This window comes from Macrotis lagotis, chromosome 2 (assembly GCF_037893015.1).
Source record: "Macrotis lagotis isolate mMagLag1 chromosome 2, bilby.v1.9.chrom.fasta, whole genome shotgun sequence".
Lineage (NCBI taxonomy): Eukaryota > Metazoa > Chordata > Mammalia > Peramelemorphia > Peramelidae > Macrotis > Macrotis lagotis.
In genome coordinates, this window is record NC_133659.1 from 155,582,887 (window position 1) to 155,610,660 (window position 27,774).

Below are 27,774 nucleotides of genomic sequence, written 5' to 3' on the forward strand. Positions count from 1 at the left end.
ACTTTTGTTTTTTTTTAACTGATTTATGGAAGGAAAAGAGTTTCTATTAAAGATTTTATTTATTTTGAGTTTTACAATTCTTCCCCCAATCTTATTTCCTTCCCCCCACCCCTCCACAGAAAGCAATTTGTCAGTCTTTACATTGTTTCCAAGTTGTACATTGGGAAAGGAGTTTCTAAATGATGTGAATGAATTGGGTCCCTCCCAAATGGATTCTGCCTATCTTCTGTTTACTGAGGAAACAGAGAACCAGTCAAGATGGAAGAGTAAAGGAAGGAAATCCCAGCAACTCTCCCCTAGACCACTCCAAATAGCTCTAAATAACATCTCTAAACAACTTGTCCCTTTGTCCTTGCTTTTCCTCGATCAGTTACTTAACCTCTTTTATAGATTTCTTTGGAGTTATTCTAGTTGGGAGAAACTTTACCTACCCCTTCTTCCCTCTTCAACCTCAGACTAATTGGATCAGGAATTGCTGCATCAGAGTTCATCTCTTTTAGGCTTAGGTCTCTAATCACAAAAATATATATTAAAGCTGGAAGCAAACTTGGGGATCATCAATTTTAGCTCTATTAGTTTACAAATGAGAAAACAAAGGTAATAGAGATGAAATGGCTTTCCCAAGATCATTCAAGTTACAAGTGAGAGGCTGAATTTAAAGTTATTAACTGATAGTGGTAAAGAATTAGAAATTGAAGGGATGCCTACCATTTGAGAGTAATGATTGAAAAAATGGGCTATATAATTATAATGTAACATTACTGTTTTTTAAGAAATGATGATCAGGTAGATTTCAGAAAAATCTAGGAAAACTTCCATGAACTGATGTAAAATGAAATGAACAGAACCAGGAGAATGTTGAAAATAGTAACTGCAATATTATACAATGACTAACTGTGAGTGTTTTAGCTATTCTCATCAATAAAATGATCCAGGACAATCCCAAAGGCCTCATGATGATAAATGTTATCTGCCTCCAGAGAAAGAAATGATGGATTCTGAATACAGAAAGAAGCATATTATTTTTTTACTTTTTGTAATTTTTTTTTGCTTTGGGCTGTCTTGTTTTTTTTTTTTACAACATGACTAATACAGTAATATGTTTTGCATGATTGAAAATATATAATCTATATCAAATTACTTACTATCTCAGAGAGGGATGGAGAGAGAAAATTTGAAACTCAAAAATTTTTAAATGAATGTTAAAAATTGTCTTTATATGTAACAGGGGGAAAATAAATATTATAAAAATAAAGTTATTAGAAAAGTATACAATTAAATGCTAAACCATGTGACATGGACACAAGGTGATAAAGAAATTCAGAAAAAGAGAAGAATAATGAGAACTTTTCAAGTGAGGTAGGACTTAAGTAGTACTTTGAAAAATAGGATGTGCAGTGCAACAATTAGGGGCAATTTTAGGGTATAGGATACTCTAGGATAGAGAATACCATCTGTATCCAAAGAAAGAATTGTGGAGTTTAAACAAATAGCAAAGACTATTATCTTTAATTTTTTTTAAAAAGGTATCTTATATAATTTTGCTATCTCTTATTTTATTTTTTTCCGTAAGGATATGATTTATCTTTCAACACATTCAATTTTGATCAATGTATAGCATGGAAGCTATGTAAACACTATCAGACTGCCTTCTGTGGGGAGTTGGGGGAGAGATGTGAGACTGGAGGAAAAATTGTAAAATTCAAAAAAACAATTAAAAAAAGAAAAATGGGATGTGAGGGGGCAGGGACAAGATGGCAGAGTGAAGGCAGGAAATCCCAGCAACTCTCCCCCAGATTGCTCCAAATAACTCTAAATAACAACTTTAACCAAATTCTAGAGTGGTAGAATCCACAGACTGAGTGAAACAATTATGCAGCCCAAGACAACAGGAAAGGTCTGTTACACTGGGGTTAGAAAGGGCCATAACATGGCCTGGGCAGCACCAACTGCTGGAGTAAATACTTTCCAGTCATCCAGGAACCACCTGTGGATATCTGGGTCCCTGAGGACATCTGGGTCTGTGGCAGTTGGGGCGGTTCCAGAACTCTCAGCCCAGGGATTGTGAAGGACAACTTGGAAAGTCAGCAGGAAAGTAAGTGTGGAGTTCAGTCCAGCAGAAGCCTCAGTGCAGACCCAGTCCCTTGGGAAAGCAGGCCTCTGGAGTCAGCTCACAGGGAGCCACTTGGCTTCTCTTTCCAGAGCGCTTAGCCCACAGATAGTTAGGGGATCAGGGGAAATTGCAGAGGTCTCTTTGCTATCTCTGAGGTAGGACTCTGTCGCTTTGCCCATACTCAGATCCAAGCTGCAATCTGGGGTCCCCTACTGCTATAGTGGAACAGGGTTCCTCCTCACAGTTCCAAGGCAGAGGGAAATGCTTGTGACCAAAGCACAGGCCAGGAGAGCAATTGGAGACTCTCACAATACCTTGAAGGAATTGAAGTCCCAAAAACTTTCAAAAGCTTGAGAAACTGCATTCTCCATCCTGGAAGCTGAGTCCCACCTTAATAAAGACTTAACGTCAAGTCATAGATTGGGGAAATAAGCAAACAACAGAAGAAGAAAAAATTCGACCATAGACAATTACTTTGGTCCCATGGAGGATCAAAATACACATCCAGAAGATGACAAAGTCATCCAAAGAACTTATGGAAGAGTTCAAAAAAGATTTTGAAAATCAAGTAAGGGAGGTAGAGGAAAAATTGGGAAGAGAAATGACAATGATGTGGGAAAATCATGAAAATCAAGTCAGCAGCTTGGTGAAGGAATTACAAATAAATACTGAAGAAAAAAATCTTAAAAATTGGCTAGGTGAAATGGCAAAAAAAAAAAAACCCCAGTCCTAAAGGTCAATGAGGAGAAGAATGCCTTAAAAAAGCAAAATTGACCAGATAGAAAAGGAGTTGTAAAAGTTCTCTGAAGAAAGTAATTCCTTTAAATGTTGAATGGGGCTAAGGAAAGCTAATGACTTTTTGAGAAATCAAGAAACAACAAAACACCATAAGAATGAAAAACTAGAAGAACATATGAAATATCTCATTGGGAAAACAACTGATGTGGAAAATAGATTCAAGAGAGACAATTTAAAAATTATTGAGCTACCTGAAAGTCATTACCAGGAAAAGATCCTAGACTTCATTTTTCAAGAAATAATCCAGGAGAATTGCCCTGATATCCTAGAAGCAGAGGGTAAAATAGAATTGAGGAAATCCACTGATCACTTCCTGAAAGAGATTCTACAATTAGAAATCCCAGGAATATTATAGCCAAATTCCAGAACACTCAAGTCAAAAAGAAAATATTACAAGCAGTCCAAAAGAAACAATTAAAATAACACAAAAAACATAAGATTTAGGACTTGGAATATGATATTACAGAAGGCAAAAGAGCTTGGATTATGACTAAGAATCAACTGTCCAGCAAAACTGAACATCCTCTTTCAGGGGAAAAGATGGACATTCAGTGAAATAGAGGACTTTCAAACTTTCTGTTGAAATGACCAGAACCAAAGAGAAAGTTTGATCTTTAAGTACAGGACTCAGGTCGAAGAGAGGGTGGACAGGAAGGGCAAATTATGAGGGATTTAGTGATATTGAACTGCTTGTTTTCCTGCATAGGAATTCACATGAACCTTCTCATTTATTAGGGCAGTTAGAAGGACTACATATAGATAAGACATTGGAAGGAATTGAATAGAAAGGTACAATATATTTTAAAGATAGAGTTAATGGGTGATAAAGGAATGTACTGGGAGAAAGGGAAAGGAGAGGTAGAATGGGGTAAGTTATTTTACATAAACGAGGCAAGAAAAAGTTTTTGCAATGGGGTGGAAGGGGGAAGGTGAGGGGAAGGAAGAGAGGTTCATTCTTATCAGAAGTGACTTAGAGAGGAAATAACAACAACATTCAATTAGGTACAGAAATCCGTCTTACCCTAGAGGAAAATAGGAGAGGAAAGGGATGGGAGAAAGAGGATGGGGGAGAGGATGAGGGTGTAGGTGATAGAAGAGAGGGTAGATCACGGGGCAAGGATACTCAGATAAAACACACTTTTGAGGAGGGACAGGGAGAAAGGAGAGAGAATAAAATAAATTGGTGCAGCAAGGAATTGGATGGAGGGAATATAACTAGCAATAGCAACTATGGGGAAAAAAATTGAGCCAATTTCTCTGATGGGCTTATGATAAAGAATGCCAACCAACCCAATATCAGAGTTGATGGTATCTATACAGACTGAAACATACTTTTTTCTTTTACTTTATTTTTTCCTTGAGCTTTCTCTATCTTTTTTTTGGGGTGGGGTTATGTTTACTTTTACAACATGACCATTATAGAAATGCAAAAAAATTAATAAAAGTGAAGTGCTTTACAAAAAAGAGAAAGAAAAATAGGGTATGAGATAAACTTTTTAGACTTCCTTAGACTTTTCAAGAAACTAAGCAGTATGCTGAAATCCTTTGATTTTTAATATGTGTATATATAGTTAAATAGGCAGTGGAAGGCTTTATGGACATCCCGCTCTGATTTGAGAACCTGCTTTGGTTCTCCAAGGCAATGCCAGCAGAACACAAGTCTGAAAAGGTCCAAACAAGCTAAAATAGGTCTACATGTCAGATATCCTAGGACCAGCCTGGCTAAGTGCAGAGAGGCTTATCACCAGAAGAATAACTATGACTCAATGAAGTTTTGGGCCAAAGCAACTCATAAAACTTTAGGAAATCTCCTAATCACTCCCAAATTAGTGATTTGCATTAGTGAGGAAATTATCCGCACTTATAAAAAATTGCAGATTATTCAAAGTAAAATATTAGAGAATGGAGAAACATCTAATTTCTAACATTTAATTTCTCATTATAATTTAAATTCAGGAAGAATGTAAACTATCTCTTCCATTTGGGTTAGTGGCATGGTGATGATCACCTCCTTTTCTTCCCCCCCCACCCCCGCAGTGATCTTTTGACTCTCCCATTATAGAAGAGAAGAAATTTGAATTATTATAGTATTATGGAATTAAAATATATTAATATTATACAATACTAAATACATAGTTTATGCATTTATGGATTTCTAAACTTTTTCTGTGTCACATTCAGGCCTTCACTTGCCAACTGTGGTTTTTGCAAAACATGCTAAAAATTCCCATTTATGCTCACCCCATGGCGATGGGGCAAGTTTTGATATAGAAGGGAAAACTGTATTAGACAGTAGGGATTATAGAGGTTACAGTAAGTGCTTAGTAAAAACTTGATTGGTCACTTTATGTACTTTATAAAAGATACTTTATAAAAGAAAAGTTAAAAGATGTGAAATGGTGTTAGTTCTATTATGACCTGTATTCTTTATTCTCATCTAGAACAAAATAGAAAGAAAGGATTTTAAATACAGTAAGAATTTTTTGATTCTGAACCCTGGGAAATATCGCCAAGAGGTTCTACATTATTTACTTTTTGGAGATATAGAAGAAGAAAATAAAAAAAGCTTTATTCCTAGGATTCCTAAGGATCCAGCAGGTAATAGTGGGTAGAGCACTGGTCTTGGAGTCAGGAAGCTAGGAGTTTGGATCCAGTCTCAGACACTTGACACTTACTAGCTGTGTAACCCTAGGAAAGGTTTTTTTTTTTTTGAACCCTGACTGCCTTGCATTCAGTTGTCCTGATTCATATCTGGCCACTGGACCCAGATGACTCCAGAGGAGAAAGTGAGGCTGGGGACTTAGCACCGCACCCCCTCACTCAAGTCTGATTCAGGTGTTTGTCATGGCATCACCTCTCTGATGTCATGGTCTTCAAGAATGAAGGATAAACATCATCAAAACCAACAGCTGGTCTACTCTAGGAAAAGGAAATGAATCTGAAAGTCAACTCACAACCAAAAAGTGTCTGTAAGGCAGAATTTAAAAGTTTCCAGTCAGCTATTGAATGTTTACTATGTATCAGACATTCTAAACATTGAGAATATAAGGAAAGGCAAAAATATGTCTCTGTCCTCAGGGAACTTACATTCCAATGAATAATAGAGCATGCAAACAACTATGTATATACATGATAGATACAGTATAATGGGAGCTATTTTCTACTTACAGTAAAATAAATAGAGGCAATCTCAGAGGTAGAAACTTAGCAGTGAGGAGGAGAGGGAGAGGAACAGCAACAATAGCAAAGGTTTCTAATAAGAAGATGAGATTTGCATTAAATCTTATAGGAAGCCATGGAAGTCAGGAGGTAGAGGTAAGGAAGGAAAGTATTCTAGAATTGGAGGATGACCAAAATAGAGTTGGAGAACAGCAAGAAGTCTAGTAACACTGTGTGTTGTCCGCATGTTTTTATGATATGAACAGTGACCACTCTTTTTCTGCTTATGGTCGCAGGAAAATATATCATGTATTCAACCATTAGTCATTTTTTAAAACATATTTCTAATTACAAGATGACTTCCATCTTCTATCCCAGAAGCTTCTGAGCTCCTACCCCCAAATGGCCAGTTGGTGTGTGCTCAAAGAATGCAAAATAATGTCAAATTTGGAATGAGTCAAACATAATTAGGAAGGTAAGTCTGCTACCACTTATCACCTGCTCCCCAAAAGAAATCACAGTGAATCTCAAAGTTGAATACAAATGATATAAAAAAAAAACTTTTTGTTTTCAGAATAAGAGCATGGCATGGGAAATACAGTAATGGGTTTGAAGTTCAGGTTCAAATTCTATTTTTGATCTTGCTGTCCATATAATCTAGGACAAATCAAGATCCCAGTGTGCCTCAGGTAGCTTCCTAGGACTATGGTAACTTTTCAGAATAGGAATCTACCACCACATCAAGTGCTGGATCTCAAATCAGAAAAATCTGAGGTCTAATCCTGCCTTAGACTCTTACTAGTGGTGTGATCCTAGTCTTACTGACTCCTGTTCAGTGTTCTAATCACTGTATCATCCACCAAGTACAAAACTGTACTTGCTGCTTCTAGGACAGACTGAGTAGAGTCCATTGAAGAAATCATATACCCAAATACAGAGGACAGTGGGCTAGGAAGGCTTCCAATGATCCTGGGGAAAGGGGAACACTTACCTGGGTTTGGGAAGGCCTAAACGCAGAGTCGAAGCCATACTGTAGGGAATCTAGGAAGGGCTGGATCTTGTAGAGGCCATGTGTTGTCTGGCTGGATCGGAAAGCCACCACATGGAAGTATTTGAGGATCTTCTCAAATCGGGACTGGCTCATGACAAGGGCAATGCTTTTGTTACTATAGAAGCCGCTGCTCCAGATGCTGAGAACAGACTCGCAGTGGTAGATGCTTGTGGAGATCATGTAACCCAGGAAAGCCTTCATCTCAGTCAGGGTAACTTCTGCCCAGGCCCCATCACTCCCAAACCTCTCCTGATATTTCTTGGCATACATGTTTGTCTGTACCACCATGTTTTTAAGAACATTATCAGGGACAAAGAGCTGGAAGAAGTCCATGGCACTGGAACTGGGGGGCATCTTTCGGGTTGGACCTAAATGCACAATAAAGAAGAGGATTACTTATTAGCACCATCTATATATACTTTATATACAACCATAGCAAATAGGAAACCCAGAAATTCAAAGGATTATAGGTCTGTAGATTTTTGAGCTAGAAGGGACCCAAGTGATCATTTAATTCAATTCCCTCATTTTACATGTAAGAGTTGAATGAGTCAATTACTTCATCCCCACTTAAAATAGCTAATAAAATAGTCTAGCTTTGATAATTTTATCAAGTGAGAACATTTATATTAAATCAATTAGATAAATGTTCATCCTGTCAGATAACCTGTGGATTTCATACACAATAGTTACCCCTTGAGAGGAAATGGCTTAGGTAGAAGGAGGAAGGAGAGAGAACTTTTGTCTTTTCCTTCTCTACCTTGACTGAAGCATGACCTTGTGAACTTTAAGAGTCTTATCAGCATCTTAGCAATATCCTCAGAACAGCAGTGATTTGTGGCATCAGGTGCCAAGGACAAAAATGACTTAATAAGGAACCAAGCAGAAAGATACACAATAACCAAGTGTAACATCATAAAGAATCAAGTAAAAGGGGGTGGCTAGGGTGTAGTGGATAGAGCACTGACCATGAAGTCCGGAGTACCTGAGTTCAAATCTGACCTCAGCTGTGTGACCTTGGGCAAGTCATTTAACCCCATTGCCTTGCAAAAAAAATTATCTAGTAAAACAAATTCCAAGAGTTGTGAATTTTCCACATATTGTTTAAGCTTGAATTCAATTTCCCTTGTACCCGAATATGCTTATTAAAGACTGTCACCAATTTTGGTAAGAGAGGAAATATTTTACTAAACCACCTTAGTATATACCCTAAAAACAAAAAGTTAAATCTGGCTCGCTGATTAATATTAACTAATAATCAATCAAGAAATATTATTAAGCACCTACCATGTGGCAGGTACTATTCTAAGTGCTGAGGATAGAAAAAAGATGCAAAGCTGCCCTTTTCCTCAACAGCTTACAATCTAACAAGGAAGACAATATGAATATATAACATATATATATATATATAGAGAGAGAGAGAGAGAGAGACAAAGTAAGCTATATATATAGGTATAGATATAGATATAGATAAATAGAAGATAATTAACAGAGGGAAGTAGAATTAAGAGGGTCTTAGGGAAGACTTCCTGTTGAAAGTGGGATTTCAGTTAGAACACAGAGAAAATCAAGGAGGACAGTAGCTGACATGGAGGAAGGAGAATGTTCAGGCATGGAGGACAGCCGGAAAAAAATGCTCAGAGATGAGAAATAGAGTTCTGTCAGCCTGAAGGCCAATATTTTCAGATAGAATATGTGGTAGGAGGATATAAAAAGACTAGAAAGGTTAGAGGGCCTAGATTATGAAGGTCTTTGAATGCCAAAAAGATCATTTAAGTGGAAGACCCAAGAGTTTATTTGGGGGGGGGGGAGGAATGACAAGATAGAACCTTCACTTTAGGATAATCACTTTGGTAGATCAAGGAAGCACAGATTGGAATGAGAAGAAACTTAAGGCAAACTGACCCACCAAGAAGTTATTGGGATAATCAAGGCATGAGATGATGAGGCTCTACATGAAAATGGTGGCAATATCTCAGTGGAGAAGGGGGTGCATATAAGAAATGTTATAAAGGAGACAATGACAGATATTGACAACAGTTTAGATGTAGGGGATAAGAGATAGTGAGGAATCCAGGATGACTGCTAAATTATGAGCCTAAAGGCCTGGAAGGACATTATTTTTACAAAAGTAGATAACTAAATTCTCTAATTCATCCCTTCTACCCAGCTTCCTGTCCAAAAGAAAATGAGTACCAGAATTCCAGATGTCAGGTTTATCATTGTAGTGAAACATATTTGGAAAACAACAGACTCAAAATAAATGATCACCCTCAGTCTAATTCAATTTAAAAAATTATTAAATAACCAGCATGGACAAAGCAATGTTTGATACAAAGATGGAAAACTATACCAACTTTGTCCTTAAGAAATTTATAATTTACCAGGTAGACAGAGATATAAATAACTATAATTTTTTTGGACTGGGGGGGCGTAAAGGGCAAGGGATCAGGACCTGTGATTTCATTTGTGTAGTGAACTTGCAGCATGGAAACTCCCTCCACCAATGAAGGCCAACAATTTATCTGTAATTTAAAATTTCAGAGAATCTCCTAGAACAATGAGTGGTTAAATGACTTACCCAGAGTCACATAGCCTTCTCAGAGGCAGGACTTAGACCCAGGTCCAAGGCTAGCTCTATATGTCCTTTAAGTCCTGGTATCTCTAAGTGAAATATGATGGAAAATAATTATGTGTTACAGAATCGCAGGGTACCTATACCAAAAAAAAAACAAACCCTTTTCTGAATTTTGATGACAACTGGTCATTAAACTTCCACTTGAAATTACTCAAAAGAGATGATAGAAATTCTTGAGAGTCAATTTCACCTGGCTGGGGTCAGGATATCAGTTGTAAAGAGTAGATATCAGAAAGTAGAGGGTGTGCAGGATGGTATGCCACTCAATAATCAAAAAAAAAGGAAGGAGGAGATTGGAGAGATAATTAGACCAGTTTGGTCATAGCAGGTGATGCAAAAGAGAATTTTATGAAGTCAGTCAATTGGGAGTTGTCAGCCAGACTGAGAGGGACCATGAAAGTCAGGCTAAGAAGTTTATATGTTATTTAGGAAACATCAGGGAGTTAAGAGAAAAATTTTAAGCAGGATGGTACTAGCATTTCGATACTGCTGTCTTGTCAAACAGAGGTCTAAGCACATGGAGCATAGGAATAACATCCATCCTCTTCCATTGATATCTCCCCAATGTAGGACTGAGCCCATAATAAGGGCTAAAATAAATACCTGTTGAATAGAAATTAAAATGACTATATCTTGACATTAATGCAAATTAAGAAATCATCTAAGGCTTTATATGATTTAAATGAGATTACAGGGAAATAAATATTTCCATCTAAATTGCATTATGGGGGCATTAGATGTATCAAGGTTCACTTGAAGGGTTTGGCTATGTCAATGCCATGACTGTGTTAAGGACTTGGAATAGTCCAGAGCATAGATCCTCTCTGCAAAATTGCCCCTGATTTCAGAACAATCTTTCAGTCAACGTCTTGATGCACTTAATCTCATTAGTTCCATTAATTGGGGAAATGATAGAAATATTGACCTAAAATGTATGTTCATGTTTGGGGGTGGGGGAAGGCCTAATGGGGAAGAGGTATAGAAGGGAGATAAGTCTATTTAACTATTCAACTATATTCTCAGGGCCCTGTTCATGTTTTCTAAATCAATGCTCAGTTCAAATTCCTTTTCCTACTGAGGTCTTTCCTGATCTTCACAGCTGCCTCAACCTTCCCCACACCCAATTTCCTTATATTTATTTGCATATGCTTCTATGTGTGCAAATCATCTCCCTCAAGAGAGTGTAAGCTCCATGAGGACAGAGCATTTTATTCTGTTTTCTCTGAACCCCAGTGTTTATCACAGGATATGCACTTAATAAAAGTTTATTGATTTCTCTTATTACTTTGCCTATTAAAGAAAGAAGGAAGGCTTTCACCACTGAGCTCCTACTTACCCAGATCTCTACCTTTATAATTACCACCGCCCCCCGCCCCTGCCCAGTTTCAGCTAGGTAGGTAAATATTGTCTCCAGTCTCTAGATTCTTGTTCAGCTGTGTCTGTTGTGATACCAGTTGGAGTTTCTTGGTAGAGATACCAGAATGGATGGCCATTTCCTTCTCCAGTTCATTTTACAGATGAGGAAACTGAGGCAAACAAGGTCAAGTAACTTCTTAGGGGCACAGAACCAGTAAGTGTCTGAGGTTAGATTTGAACTTAAGAAGATGAGTCTTCCTGTTTCCAAACCCAGCACTATATCCACTGGATCACCTACCCTGAATATTTTCTTACCATGGATGAAAAAAAAAGTTTAACACCAAAAATTTTCTGTAGGCATTTTAATGTCTAATAGTTACTGATCCAATAAATCTTTATGGGTAAAAGGGGGGGCTCCTTATTCAAAACTATCTTTAAATAAATGTAAATTTTTGAAGGTCATGTAGTAATTCAAATTAGTTTAACACAGCATGATCTAGTAAACAGTGGTTGCTCCTATATAAATCAGTCCAGGAGTGTGCAGAGTCAGCTGGAACTGGCCCATGAGGGTTGTTTGTTAAATTTTCAGTGAAAGCCAATAACACCTCAGGATTCAGCAAATGTTATAAATCAGGGCTTGTTTTATTGTTCTACTAAATGTCTAGACTTAAGAAAGCAAATTTTAATAATGATAAATATTAGAAAATATTAATAATACAAATTAAACATTTTTGTTGTTTTTCTTTGGCAAGGCAATGGGGTTAAGCGACTTGCCCAAGGTCACACAGCTAGGTAATTATTAAGTGTCTGATTTCAGATTTGAATACAGGTCCTCCTGACTCCTGGTAGTCTAGTTCTAACCATTGCACCACTTAGCTGCCCCACAAATTAAACTTAAAAATATGCTGTGCAGAAATTTTCCTCTCAGAGAGCTAGTTGTTAACTATTTTCCAGGACAGTTCTAAATCAGCCCCCCCTTAAAGACTTGCAAAATCTGTATCTTTAAGTATCCTTTCAATTGGTTAGTAATCTCATGAAAAGTTTTGCTGAGCAAAAATAAGTTTCAGTCTTGCTTCTAATTCACAGTTTAGAGGATAACAGCTTAGAATTAGAGAGAACTTTGGAAATCATCTAATCTAATCCAAGTCCCTCCTCCAGTCCATTTTATAGATGGAGAACCTGAGACCTAGAGAGATGGAGATACTTGTCCAGGGTAGTAAAGTACCACATAGTAAATAGTAGAAACAAGATTCAAATACAAATAATTTGGTTACAAATTCAATTGTCTTTCCATTTCATGAATAAAGAAAGTCCAAGCTCATTCTATTTCATATAATATGGGAGAAAAAAATGTAAGGAAGCATCCTATTAATTTTCATGAAGTATAAACTAGAATTAGTAATGAAGAATTGACTCTCAAAATACAAAATTACATTAAAAAACACAACGGGGGCAGTTAGGTGGTACTTTGCTAGTAGCATTCAACTAATGAGCTGTCTTCCCAGCTCCACCTTCAAAGCCAACAATGTAAAAGTAACACAAGGGAATCATAGATCACAGATCTAGAGAGACATTAGGTGTCATTTGGTCTAATCTCTTTATTTCACAGATGAATAAATAGACTCACAGAGGTTAAATGATTGGCCTAATGTCACAAAAGGGTTCAGAACTGGGTTTTGAATATAAATCCTTTGCCTCCGAATCCATCACCCTTTCAACTGCACCATGTTGTCACCTGTATTGAGGGTCACTCTCAAATCAAAACAAGAATTACAAGCAATGTGATGGAAAATACCAGTCTTATCCAGAGAAGGAGCTGTGGAGTTTAAATGCAAACCAAAGCTTACTTTCTTTAATTTTTAAAAAGTTGTCTTATGTATTATGTTTGGGCTTTTTTCTCTCTAATTTTTTTCCCTTCCATTTGGATTAATTTTTCTTTCACAACATGATTAATATAAGTTTATGTCTAGTAAAATTACACATATAGAACTTAGATTGCTTTCTGTCAGAGGAAGGGGAGGGTGAAAGGAGAGGAAGAAAAATAAAAACTCAAAACAAACAAATGCAAATATTTTTAAAAAATAGAATTACAAGCAAATATGTGAGTTTTAAGCTACTTTTAAGTTTAATCTACATTGTTAAGTTTCTTAGACAACCAACAAAACAATAAAATTAGGCCCTGATTTATAATGTTTCCTGAATACTGAAGTGTAAATGCTCACACTCAAAATTCAACAATTTACTCTCAAACGTTAATAGGAGGTTGCATAAGTGCAGGCTAGTTTTGTGTCTCCTTAAAACACTATACTGAGCATGATGCATATGGTTTAAGGTTTTTTATAATAAAGGTTAATTCTAACATTTTATTCTCCTCAAACCTGCTTCCTACTGTCTAAAGATGATGCTCTTTAATTCCATATTTCTAACTTAATTAAATTTTTTTTATTTAAGGCAATGAGGTTAAGAGTGACTTGCCCAAGGTCACACAGCTAGGAAATTATTAAGTGTCTGAGGTGAGATTTGAACTGAGGACCTCCTGACTCCAGGGCTGGTGCTCTATCCACTGTGCAACCTAGCTGCCCCTTAATTCTATATTTCTGAATACCATTGCTTTCTCAGCCTCCAACTAATAGTTAAAAATCTGAATTTTGTCTCTGTGTGTAAAAATGTCAAACTTCCACGTCAAGTCCTGTCTCCTATATCTAAATGTTGACTTTGCCCTTGTAAATTGCACCCCCCCCATCCCCACTACTTGGTCAGCTCAGTGATAGCTCCAATAAATTACTTCACTTGGATCAAGAAACCAAAAGTTACAGCAGCAGGGGAGTCTCCTGAGCTGCACCCCGAGGAGCACCGGGCACAAAGTGGGGGAACAGTGGGGGACCTCTGCCAGAGCAAGCACTTGGAGCCCAGCCCTCAGGGCACACAGCAAGCAGCATGGTCTTTCCCCAGCCCTGATCCAGGAAACAGAAGCAGGCAGACGGGGTAAGCAGGAGCCCCCAGGGCATGAGCCCATTGAGCTGAGGGAGGGGAGTGAAGAGAGACTGCCTAGCTCTGTCCTCTGCCCCTGAAACAGGACTCTGGGGCTCTGACCACATTCAGATCCTGATCACAGTCTAGGCCCCCCCATAGGACAGCAGGCCCCCCCCACCTCAGCCCCTTGGCAGAGGGGGGCGCTTATGGTCATTCACAGACCAGGAGGGAGGATAGAGCCTCACACACTGAGACCCTTGTGGGAGTGTCCCAAAAGTTCAAGAAACACCCCAAACCAGGCACAGGCTGGGAAAATGAGCAAGCAGAGAAACAAAAAGAAGACTATTGAAAAATATTTTGCAAATGAGCCTAAGAAGGACCAAAATACTCAGTCTGAAGATGAGGAAGCACAAGCTCCTGCATCTAAAGACTCCAAGAAAAACAGAAATTGGGCTCAGGCTATGACAGAGCTCAAAAAAGACTTTGAAAATCAAATGAGGGAATTGGAAGAAAAAGTGGGAAAAGAAAGGAGAGAGATGCAGGAAAAACATGAAAATGAAGTCAGTAGCTTAGTCAAGGAAATCCAAAAAAATGCTGAAGAAAATAGCATGCTAAAAACCAGCTTAGGGCAAATGGATAAAACAGTTCAAAAAAGTTATTGAGGAGAAGAATGCTTTAAAAAGCAAAATTGGCCAGATGGAAAAAGATAAGAAAACTCTCTGAGGAGAACAAATCCTTCAGACAAAGAATAGAATTCAGGGAGATTGATAAATTTAACAGAAATCAGGAATCAATACTTCAAAAAAATGAAAAATTAGAATAAAATGTGAAATATCTCATTGAAAAAAACAACTGATATGGAAAACAGACTTAGGAAAGATAATTTAAAAATTATTGGAATACCTGAAAGTCATGATCAGGAAAAGAGCCTTGACATCATTTTCAAAGAATTGCTACAGGAAAATTGCCCTGATATTCTAGAAGCAGAGGGCAAAATAGAAATGGAGAGAATCCACCGATCCCGCAGAGAAAGAGATCCCAAAAAACCAACCACTAGGAATATTATAGCCAAGTTCCAGAACTCCCAAGTCAAAGAGAAAATATTACAAGCAGCCAGAAGGACACAGTTCAAATCTCGTGGAGCTGCAATCAGGATCACGCAGGACTTAGCAGCAGCTACATTGGAAGCTCATAGGGCTTGGAATACAATATACCAGAAGGCAAGAGAGCTTACAATGCAGCCAAGAATGAACTATCCAGCAAGGCTGAATGTCCTTTTCCAGGGAAAAAGATGGACTTTCAATGAACCAGGAGAATTTCAAATGTTCCTTTTGGAATGGCCAGAGCTGAACAGAAGGTTTGATCTTCAGATAAAGGACTCAGGTGAAGCATGGAGATTGTAGGAGAGGGGGGAAATATGAGGGACTTAATGAGGATGAACTGCATGTATTCCTGCATAGAAAAATGACACTGATAATACTCATATGAACCTTCTCAGTTAATAGAGCAGGTAGAGAGAGCTTTTATAGTTGAAGCACAGGAGAAAGCTGAATTCAAAGATAAAATATGGTGTAAAATGGAGTCAATAGAAAAAAAGGGAAATGGAATGGGAGAAAGAAAAGGGAGAGGGGGAATAGTCCAAGATATTTTACATAAGATTTTTTTTTATTACAATGAGCTATTGCAATGATATGGAAGGGGGAGGCAAGGGGGAATTAGGGAAACTTTGCTCTCATCAGAGATGGCTAGGAGAGGAAACAGCATATATACTCAATGGGGTATAGACATCTGGAGTAAGAAGGAGGGGGGAGCAGGGGGAAGGGGTGGGGATGTTAATAAAGGAGAGGATGGACCATGGGGCGGGGGAGAGTGGCCAGATGTAACACATTTTCTTTCTTACTTCTTGCAAGGGGCTGGGAATGGAAGGCCTGCCCAGGACCACTGGGCCAGGTGGATTCTGGGCCTAAGGGTTGGTATGGGGGCTCAGGGCTTCTTGGCCCCAGGACCAGGGATCTGTCTGCTGCGCCACTCAGCTACCCTACAGCAGAGTCACAGTGAAAGGAGAGAGAAAATAGAGTACATGGTAGTGGAGAAATAAGAAAGGAGGGAGTTGCGATCAGCAATGGCAACGGTGGAAAAATATGGAAATAACTTTTGTGATGGACTTAATATAAAGAATGAGATCCACCCATGACAGAGTTGTTGGTTTTGGAACAAAGACTCAAGCACATTTTTTTGTTATTATTATTTGGGGGAGGGTGCAGGGCAAGTGGGGCTGGATGGCCTTCCTGGGGCCACATAGTGGGGTGATCTTTGGGTGTCTGGGGCCGGATTTGGACCCAGGTGCTCCTGGCTCAGGGGCCAATGCTCTGTCTGCCACCCACCCACCCCTACTATTATTACTATTTTATTTTATTTTGGGTCTTTCTTTTCTTTCTTTTTTTTTTTTTTTTTTGATTTTTGCAGGGCAGTGGGGCTCGGGTAGCTTGCATGTCACACGGCTGGGTGATTGTTGGGTTTACGCTGGATATGGACTTGGGTGCTCGCAGCTCCAGGGCTGGTGCTCCGTCCATTGCGCCACCTGGCCATACCTACAATTATTACTATTATTATTTTTTTATTTTAATTTTTTTCTCTCCCCTATACTTTTTTTTGCCCAAACAAGTCTATCTATATTCATGGGGGAGGAGGGGTATTTTGTTTACTTGTAAACAAGAATATTTTATTAATGTAAAAAAAAACATTTGTGCAAAATGAGAATAAAAAATAAATTAAAAAAAATAAGAAACCAAAAGTTGAGACATTATGTATGAGAGAGTAATTCCATGGTTATTTGAAAACATGCCCTCTCCAGCCTAAGTAGGATTCTTATCAACAGGAATTTGAAGCAAATATTATAATTTATGATAAAATCATAATGTAGAATTATGTCATCTATATGAAATCTCACTGGTTGCCTGATTCAGTTTTATGATTCTTCACCCTTTCTCTATAAAATGCCCCCAAAATTTTATGTCAGGGTTGGTCTCTTGATTTAGATCATCCACCCATGGGTTTAATAAGATCCTAGAGAATAACACTTTATTTTTAAAACTACCTTTTGTTATTTCATTTTTAGTTTAAGAAAATTATGGTTAAATTTCATGAGATATTCCTTTTCAAAAAATAACAAAATCTAGATTCACATTGTTCTCATATCATCTTTCCGCAAGGAATAACTGAATCTTACAGAAACTCCACAGACCTTTGATCATTAGGAACCTTAAATATTCAAGTTTTGCTTAAAGACTCTGTCATGGCTTAAGCAATAGCTGAAGGAATCAGCTACAATCCTTCCAGGAAACAAATATTTATTAAACACCTGTAACATGTGAAACACTATCAAAAGCACTAGAGATGCAAGGACAAATTGCCCCTCCCAACAGCTGCTGCACTCAGGGAGCTTTCATTCTAATATTCCCTAGGGATGAGGTATCCAGATTTAGAGTAAATTCTCTGATTCCATTAATTCACTATCATCAGGGTAAATTGACTCACCATCAATAAGGTGACTATTTTAAGTTATTTTTTCTAGCACTGGTACAACATTTACCATATCTACTCCTATTCTCTTATCCAATCTCCCTTATTAGTCACTAATTGCCTGTGTGTCCCAAGGCAAATGACTTACCTTCTTTGAAGTGACCAAACTAGAGTCTATAACCAATAAGACAACTGACTGCTCAAAAGCAGGTGATTTACATTCCACTTATGACACCTAGGTGCTAGACTGGGAATCAGGAAGACCCTGAGTTCAAATTTGACTTCAGACATATTCTAACTGTGAGACCCTGGGCAAGTCACTTAACCTCTGTCCACTTTAATCAAATGGAGAAGGAAATGGCAATATTTTAATCAAGAAAACCAGAGTGTCCAGAAGCTTCAGACACAACTGAACAACATTACATGCTGGGACTTAATAAGGAAACTAGAGAACATGAGAAAATCATCAAGGAATCTGCTAACAAGCTGGACTTTAAAATTTTTGCCACATGGACGATTTCATCTGGAAAGTCTCCATGAAAGAAATTTCTTCTACCAGCTTAGATCAATAGATGTTCTGAAACTTAAAACCTGAAGCACAGAGCGGGTAATCGAATACAGGGTCATAGAGTCAATTTGTGTCAGAGTCAGGACTTGAACCCAGGTCTTTCTGCCTCTAACACTGGCTCTTTATCCACTATACAATACTGCTGCTGTAAACCCATTTACATGAACCACAAACTACATTAGGACTCAGTGACCAATGAATATAACAAAGTTAATTGACTTTTTACAAAAACTGAATACCTAACTTTCACCTCTTCTATTCAATGAAGATATGCTCTCACACAGACACAGAAGCATTCATCTTTAAATATGTGTATTCGTGATATGCCCTTTAAAAAACCTGACTTTTTAAAGAAATGGACAAACAGATCCATATGGATCCAAAATCCTAAAAAATCCAGACACACAGAAATAGGCAATTTATTTCACTAGACTTTGGAGAATAACAGCTCTACAGAGTTAGTGCTGTGTTGCTGATGGGGGCAACATTATAAATAAATGACTGCAGAGGACTGCAGCAAAGTACAAGTCTGCACTCCCTATCAGTTCTGTGGTGGGCATTCTGTTCACCATTAATACAGCACTCAGTACAAGTCCTCCCAGCCTAGCAATCCAAACCCATTTCACATGATTTCTGCCTCTATTTAGGAAGACAACATTTGCTTTTCATTATAGACCATTTTTATATTGAACAGAAATCAGATCATGATAATACATGCTTAACAAAATAGACTCTGCAAATTTTGGGTCTTCAGGCTGGATTTAACCTCTGACCTGAATTCTTAGGGTTTTAGGTGGTGGGCTCATTTTTGCCTAAAAATCTGGAGCACAATTTTAATTATCTTTAGTTGTGTGATCAAAAATGTTTACAAGATGAGAATGCAAAATGCTCTCTCTCTCTTTTAAAGGTCTGTTAAAATAACTATTAAAAGTAGCCAATATTGCTAATTGAAGTTGCTTATATAAATGCATATTATATATGATTATATTACATTGGCTAATAGCTAATAGTAATAATAATAATAATATTACTCACTTTGGATAGCTATGTGGCACAATGTATAGAGCACCTGGTGTCCAGTCAGGAAGACTCATCTTCCTGTCAAACCTGGCCTCAGCCACTTATTAGCTGTGTGACCCTGAACAAGTCACTTAACCTCAGTTTCCTTCAGGGAAGGAAATGGCAAACTACTCCTGAATTGTTTGTTTGTTTGTTTTAGGTTGTTGCAAGGTAAATTGGGTTAAATGGCTTGCCCAAGACCACACAGCTAGGTAATTATTAAGTGTCTGAGGCTGGATTTGAACTCAGGTACTCTTGACTCTAGGGCCAGTGCTCTATCCACTGTGCCACCTAACTGCCCCCTGTACCTTTTTTGCCAAGCAAACCCGAAATGGGGTCACAGTCAGTTATAACTGAAATGACTGAACAATAATAATCACTCTAAAGCTGGCAAAGCACTTTTCAAGTATTATTTATTTGATCCTTCCAACAACGTTGAGAGGTAGATGCTTCAATTATCACAATTAGCATTTATAATTGATTAAAGTCCAGCAGACAGAGATTATGTGTTTTGCCTACAGTCACACAGCTAGTTAAGAGTCTGAGGTCAAATTTGAACTCAGAATTCCTGACTCTAGGTTCAACACTCCACTGTGACATCTAACACTTTCTATTATTCTGTATTTCACTCTTGTTTAGGGCAGATGGATGCTTTTCTTCTTCTGAATCTTTCTGTTCTATGTATGCCATTCTCTTTTCTCTAATTGGTCATAGCACAAAAATGAAGTTGAATTTTTATTATTGTTGGTGTTATTATCAAATACTTTAAGAGAGAAATACAAATTTATTCAATAATTTTTAAAGTAAAAAAATCAAATGTTTTGCTTTTAAAAAATAAAAAAGCATTTTTTCTGTTTTAAAATGTAAACATCTATTTTTTGTTAAAGATAAATGGTGTTTCCACTTCTAACAACATATAAAGTTCCTGATTCATTGAATATCTGTATATAATGTAATGAAGATAAAGAATATTTAGAACTATAGATTAAATTTATTCTCATCACTTACCTAATATTTGGGGTATGATACAGAGAAACCCATCACTTGTGAGAAGGGCAGAATAACACAACTGAAGCAACCTGGGCCATATTCTTAGCTCTGTTCTGGTCTAGTTACTACCTTGGGTAAAACACAACTTCCCCAAATATCAATTTCCTCATCTTTCAAATGGGAAAAATATCTTCTCTATCTATAGCATGAGGCATTTGTGAGGATAAAATGAGAGAACAATTGAATGAAAAGCTAAAAATACCAGAGAAAACATCACATTATCACTATGGAAAAGATAGATGTAGTAAAAGCAAATTGGCAATTGGAAAAATGCAAACCCTTATTTCCTACTAAAATCATTATAAAGTGGTAAATGAGTTCCCATAGAAAAATATGAAATAGGTTTAAAAGAAATAACATTAAAGGCTATATTATATTTTTTGTGCTATCAATGAACCAGATGGTCAGTTATAAAACAGAAACTTATAGTGATCATAATTTGTTTCATAGAAATTTTTTATTTTATTATTATTATTAAGGTGCATTATTCTTTCAATGAAACAGAGTATATAAGTAAATATTTTTGTGTGTCCATGAGAAAAATATAGAAGAGGTAAGCTGATGTGATAGCTAGCTAAAAAGTGACCTATTTTAAGCAGTTCCCATTTCATTCATTCAAGTTTCCTATTTGAATATGTCTTCCAGGGTTATTGTCTCCCATACTTAGTAAATTCATAGGAACATTGCACTATATATTGTAGAGACAAAGCTAAAAGGGATCAAAGAGTCCATTGTCCAATTTCAGTACTTTACAGAAAAAGAAATTGAGAGTGGAGGAAATTAAGTGATTTTCCCAAGGTCACACAAGTAGCACCAGAAGCAAGCTTTAGATTCATTTTCTCTAAATTCAGAGCCAGTTTTTTTCCACTGGATGTGGAAGATCTAAATTATTTTTAAAATATCACAATTTAGTTTCATCTTACATTCTTATTGTTCAAACTTCACCTGTTTCTGTGGTTCATTCTACACACTGCCAAGTTCAGTCCTCATTCATGAATATAGTACAACAGAAAGCATTAGACTTCTAGCAAAATACTTGGATTTAAGATCCAGCTCCATCACTTCCTAGTTGTATGTTCTTGGGCAAGGCATAACTCTGCTAAAATTGAGCTTTTTTCTCTACAAAATGGGAATAGATATAGTTGCCCAGGAATAAATAAAGTAATGTATGTGAAGGAATCTGTATTCATTTTGATCAGTATAACCAAAAGACAAGTTACAATGAAATAAAGAGCATGGACAAGAGTAAAAGATAAAGTTGAGCAAAGGAAATCAGGAAATATTCACTGGAAGATGAAGATATCTGAATGAGCCTTGAAGAAATGGAAACTGTAATGTCCTGCATAAATATAAGGTGATTTAGGCCCTATTTTCTAACTCTGGAGTTGTTCCTTTTGCCTCCACCAATTTATGCCTCAGTTTCCCTGATATCCCCTAGACTTCAGGGTTAGATTTACATTTGTTCCCTCTTTCTGTGCTCCCCTTTGTCCCCCTCACTCTTATTATTGATGCTTTATGAGGTGATACTGCTCATAATCTTCCATCATCATTTTTGGTAAGAGTTTACAGGGGAATGGACTTATAATTTCATTGGTAACTCTAAACTGAGGAAGCTCCTTCTTTTTTTTTTTAAAGGTTTTTTTGCAAGGCAAATGGGGTTAAGTGGCTTGCCCAAGGCCACACAGCTAGGTAATTATTAAGTGTCTGGGACCGGATTTGAACCCGGGTACTGCTGACTCCAGGGCTGGTGCTTTATCCACTGCACCACCTAGCCGCCCTGAGGAAGCTCCTTCTAACCATGCAAGTTGGTACCTTCTTTGACATCCATAGTTTTAGAGAACTGCCTAGAGCACTGAGAAGTAGAGTGACCTGTCCAAGGTCACACAACCAGTATGTTAGAGCCAGGACTTGAACCTAGGTCTTCCTAACTTCAAGGTCAGTTGTTTACCCACTACAACACATAACTTTTTTATGAGGCAATCAGGGTTAAGTGACTCACCCAGGATCACACAGCTACTAAGAGTCTAAGGTCAAAATTGAGCACAGGTCCACCTGAGTTCAGGGCTATTGTTTTATCCACTGAACCACTTAGCTGCTCCCACAAGATACTAATGCAGGGAATTATGGGCATAGGAGATAATATAATTGGAAACAAATTTTGTAATCTTTTTTCACTGTTCTTACTGATCCTAGTAAGCTCTGTACTGTTAAAACATTCCCTCTTGACTTTCACTTTGACCTTGGCCAAGCTCTCACTGTTGGGACAAGCTAGATGATGCAAGTGCGTCTTAAGTCTTAGGTGCATCTTAAGGCAAGGTAAAGGAAGTGTTAGACTTAAAGGTCATGCACTTTGGGACAGCAAAGGCCAGTGCATAGATGTTACTATCTAGGTCACTCCTTGGAGGACCACCCCTGTGTCGTGTGTACCTGGAACCAGGTGCCAAACCACTCCCCAAGAGCCACCCTTGCCAACCCACTATGGAAATGCATTTAAGTCGGGACCAAGGAGAAAAAGAACTCTTTCTTTCTTTTCTTCTTTTCCCCTAGCAAGATAGCTCTCTCTCTCTCTCTCTCTCTCTCTCTCTCTCTCTCTCTCTCTCTCTCTCTCTCTCCTTCCCTCCCTCCCCCTTCTTCTCTCTCTCTCTCTCAAAGCTAGAATCATGTGCTTTGGGCCAAGGTCATTGGAGATTATGTCCTATAGTCCTTCCTCCCCTAAATCTTAAATCTCCCTTAGGCAATCTCGCCTAAAATTTTGTTGTTCACACTGTCCTCAAGCTTAAGGCCTCCTCTCCATGGCTCAGGCCTCACTCAAGTTTCAGCCCAGTTGGGTCTCCTGGCTGCTTCCCTTTCTCTCTTTCCCTCAGGTCCCCTGTAACTGGAAAACTCTCCATCCCCTGTTTTCACTCTTGATTTCCTTGGCTTCCTTTAAGTCCCAGTTAAAATCTCACCTCCTGCAAAAAACCTTCTCTAACCCCTCTGTTAATTATTTCCTATTTATCCAGGATATACAATGTATTGTATATGTCTGTTTGTTTGTTTGTTGTTTCTCCCATTAGACTGTAAATTCTTTGAGGACAGGGACTGTTATTTAGTAAAGTGACTGGAATATGGTAGTCTCTTAAGTGCTTATTAATTGAATAAATAGTTTTGAGACTCTTGTTTTGGCAACTAATTCACATCTGCTAAACTTTCAAGGGAAATGGTCACATTTGCCTGTTAGCTACTTCTACCTGTATGTTTCATAGGCATCTCATTAGAACCCATTATCTTTCCTCCCAAACCATTCCCTTCCTCATTCCCCTAGTTCTGTTGAGGCCATTAACATCTTTCCAGTCATTTAATCTAGCCCTTTTCAAGGCTCTGATATTATACTCTAAACTTCAAAAATGGCATTCATTTTCATCCCTCTTGAACCACATTAGACTGGCAAAACTGACATTTTAAGTTTTTTATTTAAGAGAGAGTAAGGCGCATTTTTAAAATAACTTTTATTACTTTTAGTACAAAAGCCATTCTACTTGTCCCCATGATTTTTTCTAAATCTTTAGTTAAAGTTTCAACATGGTAAGTTAAATTTTTAGAATTTTTTATTGTTTTTAGCATAAGGAAGATATTAATTAAAAACAAACATTACCCATTCGTTTTGACTTCCTCTTCTTTCAACACTAATACTATATAGGGCATTACTTCCTTGTTACAAAGCACAGCAGGGATCCATAGCCACATCTAGAAACCACCTTTCTAGCAAGAAAGAAGTTGGAAATGGTCTCCCTTTGGTCTACTTTGTATTATGAGTTATATATTCATCTTAGTTGTGCTTCAGAATTTCTCATTTTCCTTTGTGACCTCAGCAAATATAGCAAGAGTTCTTTACCTATAGGTCCTATAGATTACATTAGATAGATTCAATTCAAAACATTTATGAAGTGTTTACCATGTGATAGGCACTATAGTGGGAGCTAGGGGCTACAAAAAGACAACCTCTGCCCTCAAGGAGCTTACAGTCTAATGAGGGGGACAGTGTACAAACAAATATGGACAAACTAAGCTATATTCAAGATAAACAGGAAATAATAGAGGGAAGGCACTGAAATGAAGAGAGGTTAGAGAGGGCTTTTTGTAGGAGGTAAGAATTTAGATGAAGCTTTAAGAAAGCCAGGGAAGTCAGTGGTCAGAAAGGAGGAGAGCTTTCCAGGTTTGGAAATCAGATTTTATGGGGAAAACAATTAAACTATTTCTTACTATAATTGGTTTTCTATGTGATCCTAATGTATTTTATATTTTTAAAAGCATTATTTTGAGGAGTCTATAGAATCCAATTGATATCTAAAGAAGTTCATGACACAAATAAAAAAAAGGTTAAGAACCCCTGAACAAGAGGATTACCTTGCACATAAAAAACATTGAATAAAATGCTTTGAGTTCCATAGCTACCAAGGAAGACATCAGAAAAATCAGTGGTAATGCTTGTGCCTCTCATAATAACTGGTGGGCAGGTGGCATAAGCAATATTAGCTTCACTTTACAACTAAGGAAGCTGGGGCTCAAAGAGAAAGAATAACTTGCCCATCCTTAGTAGATAAACTATTTTTTATCCCAATTTTACAGATGGGGAAACTGAGGCCCAGCAAGATTTTTTTTTTTTTAATGACAAATCACACAGATAGGAAGATGTGTCAAAATTCAAATTTAACTCTTCAGCCTATTAGAACAGTGTGTTTTTCACAGCTTGTTGATGAATTAATAAGGCAACTGACTGGGACCTTAACAGAATGAAAATCTTACCCCAAGAGTGTTTAATTTTGTGTGTGTGTGTGTGTGTGTGTGTGTGTGTACATGGGCCCCTTTGGTATAATTTATAAAAATGTTTTTAAATGCATAAAATAGCAGAAGTTTACCAAGGAAACCAATTATACTGAAATACAGTTATCCAAAACAATATTTTAAGTTTACAGACACTGGGTTAGGATTTCCAAATCTTACCCATGTAAATTGTACTTATTTGGATGTACCCATCCAAATCTTAATCATGTTGAATTGGTCCAAAATTACAGGAAAAAAGGCCTGACAGCAAGGTATGTTGAAAAGAGTATTGAATTTTGTGTCAGAGAACCTGACCTCAAAACCCAGTTCAACTACTTCTTGCCTCTTTGGTTCTTAGTTTCCTTATCAGCAAATTAAGGGGATTTTATTAGATGACCTCTGCACTCTAAATCTATTTTCCCATGATCCTACATGGAGAAAACTTTCCATTCAGTGGGAGTGCTCAAGCCTACTGCCATCGCAGTGAATTGTACTCAATTTATACAGTCTAGCCCTCTAAATGATAACCAGGCTAATCAGACTAAGTGATAACCAATTTAGGCGTTTCACTGCTCCAGGAGAACCATCCCTGGCAAGTTTGGCAACTGCATTTCAGAAACAGTGAACAGAAAGGCATCATTACTGAAAAAGTTCCACCACACAGCATTCCACTTCCTTCCAACAAATCTAATTACCTGGGTTAGATTGGATTGAGGACATGTTTAGAAAGCAGTTACATTTCTGTTTTTCCCTTAGATTCCCTTCCTACTAATGTGTTACTCAGTTAGAAAGGTCAATTGCAAAGAACATACACAACTATTCATGATCATCACACATAAAGCCAACAAACAAAAATGACTAATCAAACTTGAAAGCAATTATAAAACACAAAACTGTAAATCATACCTAATAAATGCAGAATAAACACTTTCCTAACCAGTGCCTCACTAATGTGCTCTGATTTCATAATAACTTATTTATTTCTTGGAGGAAAGGTACCATCAAACATGTATTATTACACTAGAGACAACCTCCACCTTTTGCCTCCTTCCTAAGATGTAAGGCAAGGAAGTCACCTAATAAATCCTAATTATTTCACATATTCCTCAGATAAATGGAGTTGTTCTCTATTAACATTGGCTAAGTGGCAGAGAAAATGTTGAATATTTTACCCTCTCAATTCTCAAATGAGATCCTTTGATTTTTTTTTTCTTTCTTAGTTGTACTGAAACAGAGATTGGGTAGAAGAGATTAAGCTACTGGCAAAATTGTGCTAGCAGTAAGAGCTTGTCTTTGGCTTCCCACTTCCCATACCCATTCCCCTATCATAGTCTTGTCACTCCTCCATGCTTGTCTTTCCATTTTTCCTTGCAGATGCACATCCTATGGGTAGCAGAAGCATCTAGTAGAAAGAGGACAAGATAGAAGAGTTGAGTTAATGCTATCTAACATTTATCTAGCACTATAAGGTTTGCAAAGTACCACCTTGGGAAAGTAGCTTCCCCTTGACAGGTCTCAATTTCCTTATTTCTAAAATGAAGGAGTGTGGTAGCTTAGATGATTTTCACCTTTTTAGTTCAAGTTTTTGAGATATTTATTACTACAAGTAAGACCTCATCCTACGTTGTCAATAAACCCATCCCTTGATACTTCTCACCATCTTATTCATGTGTAATTATATGAAGTTAGAGGAAGCATGTAGTCAGGATTACTAGGTCTATAGCAAATTTATGTTATCTAATCTGAGTTGGAATCTCATTATAAGCAAGGTAATCCTTTCATTGCTCCTAATTGATGCTCATTTGCTACAATTGTTCCAAACCTTTATTTTTCTCTGCAAGCTTCCCCTATGAAGATGAGGACCTTACCTTCTATTTTACTGTGAATTTAACTGTTAAGTTGCCTTTTCTCCCTTTCCCTATATCTCTTATCCTCTTGACATCAATCCCCTCCATTCCTTCCCTTTTACTCCAGTCTCATTAAAAAGTAACCTTTGTCTTTATCCTTCTTCTTTTTTCTTTTTTTTTAGCAAAGCCATGGGGGGGGGGGGGGTTAAGTGGCTTGCCCAAGGCCACACAGCTAGATAATTATTAAGTGTCTGAGGCTGGATTTGAACTCAGGGGCTCCTGACTCCAGGGCTGGTGCTCTGTCCACTGCGCCACCTAGCCGGCCCTGTCTTCAGCCTTCTTATATGATTGATTATACCCTCAAAACCTTCTCTAAGTCATTCTTCAACCTTTCCCTAATTACTAACTCTATCTCTTCTGCCTAAGAAAAGAACCAAGTCTTCCCTATATGTAAAAAAACATCATGAAAGACCCTATCATTTCTTCTAACTATTCCCCTTCATCTTTCCTTTCCATTCTCAGTCAGACTCATTACTCTACTTCTCCTCTTTTAACTCACTTCTTAAGGTAAAATTATGACTCGACTTCATTACTTAACTGAAACTTATCAGTGATCTCTACTGTCAAATTCAATTTTTTTCAGTCCTCATCTTTGTTGACTTCTCTACTTCATTTGACACTGTTGATTATCCTTTTCTCCTAAATAATCTCTCCTCTCTAGGTTTTCCCTGACACTGCTATCTCCTGGTTTTTCCCTATTTCTCTAACCTCTTCTTAATAGCCTTTTCTGCACCACCACCACCACCACCACCACCACCACCATCACCTCACCACATC

At 37.6% G+C, this 27,774-nt stretch overlaps 1 protein-coding gene across 2 annotated transcripts in view; it reads right to left on the minus strand.

The window, feature by feature from the left end:
• Positions 1-27,774, minus strand: part of PGBD5 (piggyBac transposable element derived 5) — a 174,633-nt gene that overhangs the window by 69,708 nt on the left and 77,151 nt on the right. For both annotated transcript variants that reach the window (XR_012475765.1, XM_074223037.1), the window contains exon 2: positions 7,062-7,489. Coding sequence is in view for 1 of the 2 variants with exons in the window: in XM_074223037.1 (XP_074079138.1) it covers positions 7,062-7,489 (428 nt within the window). In the remaining variant the exon portion in view is untranslated. The remainder of the gene's footprint in view (positions 1-7,061; positions 7,490-27,774) is intronic.